This window comes from Octodon degus, unplaced genomic scaffold, assembly GCF_000260255.1.
Source record: "Octodon degus isolate 3935 unplaced genomic scaffold, OctDeg1.0 scaffold00213, whole genome shotgun sequence".
Classification (NCBI taxonomy): Eukaryota; Metazoa; Chordata; class Mammalia; order Rodentia; family Octodontidae; genus Octodon; species Octodon degus.
In genome coordinates this window covers 3,815,527-3,823,026 of record NW_004524789.1, presented here as the reverse complement: position 1 = coordinate 3,823,026, position 7,500 = coordinate 3,815,527, and the positions used below count along the sequence as shown (strand labels likewise).

Here is a 7,500-nt window from a genome sequence, read left to right as displayed (position 1 = left end):
TTATGGTAATCTCAGTTGAATTGCTCAGAGATTAGAGAATAACAGGATGAAATAAACTTTCCCTAGTATTTCTTCTTTCCTTTTTCAAAAAACATATATAATGCTATGAAGGACCATGTTAACGTATTTTTCACAATTTAATGAACAAAAATAAGACTGAGAAATTTATAGATTCTAAAGGGCTAGTCAGAATGCCCTTGAGAAGGTAAACTTGGTGGCCATCTCCCCATGTCTGAGAAGTACTTGCTGAGGGTGGAAATCACATGTATGTGTGAAAGTCAGAGGAGTAGCTGGAAAGTAGACCATGATGTAGAACATGATTTTGAAATACCTTAGACTAATTAGCTCACCAGAACCATCAGTATTATCAAATATCTTCAATTATACTGTGAATAGGAATTACTGAACTATAGGTACCAAATTATAATATCACAATAAAAGACATCTACAGAACCACCATCATTTCAAACTCTCATTATCCTTTCTTTAAATAAATAATATAGTATAAAAATAAGTACTTATTTGTAGGATTGTGTACTGCTGCTACTGCACAGTGTAATTTCACTGTTTGGCTTCTTGCCTTTAAACTTAGTTTGTTTGTGATCCTGGAGCAAAATATGGTGCAACATACCAGTTGCCAAATATATTCAGAGCTGACTGAATTGGAAGATGAGATTTTCATTTGTTCTGTTCTTATATTTCTTAGATGTTTGTTGTTATTGAAACTGTAATGACACTTGGTTTGTTAAAGGCAGTCACCGTCATACAACGTGTTAAAGTGTTCTACAACTTTCTATGTTATATGTATTCTTTTAGAAGGAAAATATGAAATTGTACCAAAATATCTTCTTTTCAAGGAGATGACCTTGATGGGGGCATTTTGCTTAAATCCATAAAAGCCGATGACCAATATTTTACAAACAAGCTACTTTTCATTTACTAAAAATTATAATAGGTCTCATTACAATAAAAATATATAATTTTCTATAACAAATGCCATTCCCCCAATCATGTCTTAAAAGCACATCTATTTCAGCTTTTAAAAATTAAAATTATCCATGTGCTTTTTCAATTTTTGTTCCTACACATTCAACTATGTCCTTCATATTTGGCATTTTGATTTATTAGGCAATCTTAGTATTAAAGACATTTAGCAAAGCGGTGCTGGATTTCAAATGCACTGTGCATGCTGTCTATGATGAATTAATTCCACTAGAGCACAGAAGTTATCATTATTTAAATACAAGTTTTTTTTCAGAAGTTTTCTATCATAGTTAAGTTTTCAGACTCAGAATTTAGGTACAGTTTGATAAAATTTCTTGTTGCATATGTACATTTTCCTCACTCTTTTGTGGATCTGCATAGAAATATTGAATATTGCTTAATATTAAAAATTACAAATGGTTAAATCAGATGTATTTGAGAACAAATGGTAACTTGTTTTGTATGTTGGTGTGCTTTATATAGTGTCATATTCAGAACCTTTTGGATTTAATTAATATAATTGGATAAATAAATTACATACTAAAGTAAATACTGGTCATATAGTATGTCTTAATTCCATTAAAATACTTTTTAAAATTACAAATAATTGCAAACTTTGAAATGAACTGCCATTCTTCATTTTTGAATAAGTATTACCTTTCATTCATTCATTTCATTCACAGTAAGATGGTCATAGACAAAAGAAATTTTGAATATTATGGTAGCAAGGACAGGAGGCTCGGATCATGGACCTAGACAGGGCAAGTGGCAGAAAACAAAGACCTTTTTCCCCTTTTTTACCTTCCTTGATGTAAACAATTCAGCTCAGTTGATCAATGGACCTTTATATCATAAATACACACACACACACACACACACACGACATAGGCAGTGGAAAAAAGAGAAGAATGAAGACTAGGAGAGACAGACAGACAGACAGACAGACAGACAGACAGACAGGAGGGCAGGCACAGAGACAGAGAGAATGAGATAGACAGAAGAGAGAGACAGTAAAAGAAGAGCAGAGAGAAAAGACGCTGAGTGACCACCAAGAGCCAACAGTGTCCCTGGTGGTGGTTGGGTAACACAGCCGCTGCTCCTGCCCAGGCCAGGCTGCTCCAAATGTGGACTCTCACACATGCAGGTTTCTGTTATTCCTCTGGCATGTAACTTTCTCACTTGGTACCATTTTATATCAGCAGAACTTATAACTCCAAGAGGAAAATATAAAACCAACAAGTCTAGCGTTCAGTACTACCCTATCATAAAGTAAGGAGGTCTAATTGAGCTATGTCTTTATATCCTGCTATTTGTACAAATAAAAGCCTACATCTTGATGCAAAATAAACACAAAAGCACTGTTGTGACTATAACAGGGAGTCATATACTAATTTATATAATAAGTGGTTGTACACGCTTTATTCAAGATTATGGCTGCAAGAAATGGCATGAATTGCGGGGTGTGTTTAATGCTGGATTATAGCAATTTGAAACATGTCAAACACATGGCTAATGCCTCGTGCTTCACTCATTCTTGCGTAAACCTGCATCGCCACCATCCATTATACCCTTGGTAACAACACAATTCTGAAAGTAAATATTGTTACACTAAGTAACCTTTCAATTCAAGTTGTTTAGGAAGAGAAAATGCAATCTTGTGCAGTCAGTTCCAGTGTCAGTTTAATGTTTCAAAAGGGAAGTGGTGTAGAGAATAAGTATCTGCACAGTGACTCGCTTAGAAAAGGAAAAGAAAGGGAAACTTCACCCGGGGAAGAGGAGCCCAGCATCCTGGGCTCAAGAGCGAAGAGTTCAGAGTTGTCAGTGATGACAGACTTCAGGTTTTCACTTACACTTCAGATCAACATTACAATAGTGAGTCTCGAGTTCACCTTTCCCTGTAATCATCTGGAATGTATTTTCATCACTATTTTGTAAAATGTTTGTGGTAGGATTGAGAAGAATGAATAATTTAGTTGGATACATTCCGGATTGCAGGTACAGCCACTTGAAAAGAATATGCTGAATTTGTAATTATTTAAAATATACTTACAAGGTAAACAGCACCTACATTGTGCTAGCTGTATTTCCTCTAGTGAAAAAAAAAAAAAATGAGCGGAGAAGTCTTAGAAGAAATAGAGCAAATGCTAGAAAAGCACCTACATTATCACTGAGGAGACGTCTCCCTGTCAGCGGCCACCCTGCAAGCCTGCTTTAGGTGAGATGCACACTATAACCATCGAGGTACACAATAGCCCCTCTTTACATTAATGCTGGTGTCAGCGTTCTAGGTCTTGCAGCCGAAGTATTACCATTGTCACAGTATTTTTCAGCATGATTTTACTCTCAGCTGCTTGAACTTAAATTATAAATCACAATTTGTACTTTGGAGGATTTATGAAGTCCAAAACTCCATAAGGGATGTGAAAAATCATTTAGTTAATAGGCAGTGTCAGGGTGCTGGTCTTCATAATTGTAAGAAAGATTTAGACACATGGCTCTTGCTTGTTGATTTTTCGTAATTACTTGGTAGCCTTGTTTATTACACAGTCATGCATGCAGAATTCTTCAGATCCTTCAGATTATTATTCAGGTGATCCTGACAGACAGACACCAAAATGAGGTGCTGCACCTTTGTGTGGCAAACTCCACCCAGAAATGATAATTTGAGGTGATGACATAAAACCATACACTTACAAGCACACTTTCCCTCTATATTTCCCCCCAAAAATTACAATGTAATGCATAGAAGTTATGTGTCATTCCACAGTTGGAGAGCAAAAATTACAATTTTCATACAACTAGAAAAGGCAATCAGACTTTTTCTTTGAATATTTTACACATTGTGCATGTAAAATTTATGCCTAATTTGAATACTTATTAGCTGCCTAATCTCCAAAAAGAGTATTAGCTTTGTTTTTTTTCTTTATAATATCCATCACTGCTTATCAGTTCCAATCTATATGATTTTTCAGTTATTATTCATTAATACAGATAATAAAGCTTATTTACTCAAAATTAATGCAGTTCCAAAGTTGTTTACTAGAGTTGTACTGATTACTTCTTTTTTGGTCACATTCTTTTTGTTTCCCATTAATTTTCAAAAGCACAGCTTTAAGTTGTATGTGTGGTTTTTACTACACTAAGTGGCTTTGCAAATCTAGCTACTGAGGGTCTGTCATAAATCAATATGTCATTTAAATCACTTATAAAATTATAGAAATAATCTACTAATTTAAGCTCTGATGAAAATACCTGTTCAAATGATGAAGTGATAACTATTAATTTAAATAATTATAATATCAGGATTTAAAAATATCTGCTGGATCTGTGTTTGTGCTCCCCTGTGTGTGTGTGTGTGTGTGTGTGTGTGTGTGTGTGTGTGTGTGATCACCTTTTATACAGTCTCTGGCCAAAGCCTTTTTCTATGACAGGAAGAAATACTCAGCTTCCTTTTGCTTTCTAAGAAATGCATCTTAAAATTGTAAATGAACCAAAATCTCAAAAGAGGACCACGTCTTAAAAGTGAAGTTCTAGAGAATAAATTCAGATGGAGTGGCCGAGGGAGCCCCTCCGTGGGGCTGAGGCCACAGAGTAGGTGGCATTTGTGCTGCAGCCGCCGCAGAAGGCCCGGCTGTTGCTGCAATTCTATCTGGGGAAGTAAAACGGAGAAGTGCTCTCTGGGGCGATGGCGTAGTATGCAGATGTCTCTGGGAGCCCAAGCCCCGGCCTCAAGATGTGCTGTGAGATTCTGGTTTGTACGAGCACATTGGCTCTTTATTTACTGCGAGGATTTCTACTGATCTTGGCAGGGCACCTCATTGCCATCCTGAAAGTACAGTATATTTATGCAGTGAAAATGATAAAACATTTATTACTGTAGAGAAGGTAATATGCATAATTTATGCTGTTTTTAGCACAATCATTAGTGATATTCTTGATAGATTTTATTTCCAGCTTTCATATCTAATACATGCCTGGAAAATTAATTTTATATCTTTCATTTATTTGCCTATGTTAAAATTGAGTTTTCAGTCATCTTCAAGTGAACAGTTTGATTGCTGCTCATGCATAAGCTTAATTACTTCCCAGGAAGGACAGTATTAAATGTTTTAAATGTCAGAAAAATAAATGAATATGAGCTGTTTGATTAAAAAAATAGGCAATATCGGACGTGTTTGCAGCAGGAGCTTTTTCTTAAAATGCCTCCAAGGCAAAATTTTATTTAGTGACAAAAAAAGAGAAGCCCATTATACTATTTATCATTGGTTGATACCATATGATTTGTAACACGCTTACGAAATTTTAATTTTGTATGATTAGCTGTGCATCATTAAACAACAGCCTTGCATACTATGATGTGCTGTAAAATTCTGACAGAATCAAGATAGTGAATATTTAAAATAAGGCAGTAGAGTCATCCGTGGTTGTCAAAGGTAGATAATAGGAAACAGAACAGAGTGTGCAACCGTGCTTTCATTTAAGCTGGTTTTATAGGTGGACTTTAAAATGTGGCTGTCCATAAACGCTATTGCCCATGCTATCTGCATGGCATGGTACTTGGGCTGTTAAGTGTAACCACACAAAAATTGCTTATAGAAACCATCATTTCAGTGATTAGTATCTGGATCAAAACTGAATTTGTATTGCTTTTCTTGGTAAATGACTATTCAAGGCTTTCTTCCCCCTCCTAAAGATCTGTCTCTGTAATTGGCAGAGAGGACATCTTGATAATGGAAGTGTGAAGGTGGAACGTGTGTTAATTGATACTTCTTAATCACTTTTAGGTATTAAGTCATGATGCAGGAATCTGCGACAGAGACAATAAGCAACAGTTCAATGAATCAAAATGGAATGAGCACTCTAAGCAGCCAATTAGATGCTGGCAGCAGAGATGGAAGATCAAGCGGTGACACCAGCTCCGAAGTAAGCACAGTAGAACTGCTGCATCTGCAACAACAGCAGGTAAGTTTTGTTTTCCTTGGTGCTTCCTTCCAACAAATAAGACTGCTTTCTTAAATGTTACAAATGTAGTCGGAGCAAATTGAGCATGTTGTCTTAAGAGAACAGAGGCTGAGGATTTCTTTTGGCTTGGAATATTGTGGAAAGATGAGGATAGGATTTTCATATGAGTTACGTCATAGTAGAACCAGAGTGCCCTTCAGGTGTCAGGTATTAATTAAATTCACTGGATGATTTTTGAAAGGTTCTATAAAGCTTTGTAACAAATAGCTTACAGCTCCTAATTGACTGTCTCGCACAGAGCTGCAGAACGCGGTACTTAGGTTTCCACAAGAGGGCCACATAACTTGATACTTGCGTATACAATGAATTCTTCCAAGTCTGAGCTAAGGTGAAAGGAGCACGGGACTTTTCACAGCAAAGATGCTCGCTGTGCTTGTTGCAAACACTGGTGCTTAATGAGCTGGACTCCGAAGGGCCTGCAAAGCATGTGCACACTATGATGGGCTATGTGGCTTTTCTTAAAAATTCATTTCAGGATGTTTTTGATATATGTCTCTTGATTAGATGAAGGAATTACTTTTTTGTGTTTGCCTGGTGTCTCATAAAATGCAGTTATGCTCTTTAGATCTAGAAAAATAAACAACTGAAAAAAAAAGGCACACTTTTAAGCAGCCTATTACTCTGTGGAAGAGACAGTTTCATTTATTTTTTTCAATTTTGTTTGTCAGTGCATTTTACTTTTCACTAAAGAAGAGGCACTCTTTTCTTCATGCCTCAAGTCTGCAGAAATAGTAACAGAGAGCAGGAGGCTTCCAAAGCAGGTCCTTACTTTATGCCACAATAGGCATACCTGTTCAAAAGGTTCTAATTTTTGAAAATAGAGACTGTTTCTTTAAAATTCTGGATTGCACTCATGCTAAATGCAGAGAATAATTAAAATTCAATCCATTAAAATAATGGACTTTTACTAAAAAGTGTTCCAGTGTGAATGATATATTATTCACATTTTTACAGTAGGGGGAAAGAGGAATCTCAATAGTTGAAGCAAATATCCACATTGGGATAAAATTGAATGGAATTAGTATTTTAAATGGTAACAGCATTTCAAAAGTTGTACAAATCAAATAGTACCTTAACCTTTATGCATTGTTTTTAAGAAGAACCTTTTAGAGGAGGGAGACATGGCTCTTTAAGTTATGCATTTTTTAGAATTATGTCAGTTTTTCATAGACAGTGATTACTAGGAAGATAATTTTTATTCTGAAATATGTTGTTTTAACCATCACGGAAGTGAAATATCTAGGTCCTAGGAGAGGGATATTTTATAGATTAAGAAATGTAGCTTTTAGGATATCTCCCTTCTTCCTTTAGTACGTGCGCAGGAAGTCCCAACCAGTGGAGAGCTATAATAGTCCTGCTAACACCCCTAAGTAAGAGTTCTAAGCGTTTATAGCTAGATTCTATTTGACTTGCATATATAAAGGCAAGTAAAAATAACAGCTAAAACTGAACATTGCAGCTCAGTACTGGTAGATGACAGGTTCTGGAAGGAGA

At 35.8% G+C, this 7,500-nt stretch overlaps 1 protein-coding gene across 2 annotated transcripts in view; it reads left to right on the top strand.

The window, feature by feature from the left end:
• Foxp2 (forkhead box P2) overlaps positions 1–7,500 on the top strand; it is a 271,499-nt gene that overhangs the window by 5,482 nt on the left and 258,517 nt on the right. For both annotated transcript variants that reach the window (XM_004644865.3, XM_023705056.1), the window contains one exon: positions 5,769–5,946. In XM_004644865.3, coding sequence (XP_004644922.1) covers positions 5,779–5,946 — 168 coding nt within the window. In that variant the 5' untranslated portion in view covers positions 5,769–5,778. Of the gene's footprint in view, positions 1–5,768; positions 5,947–7,500 lie in introns of those variants that run through there.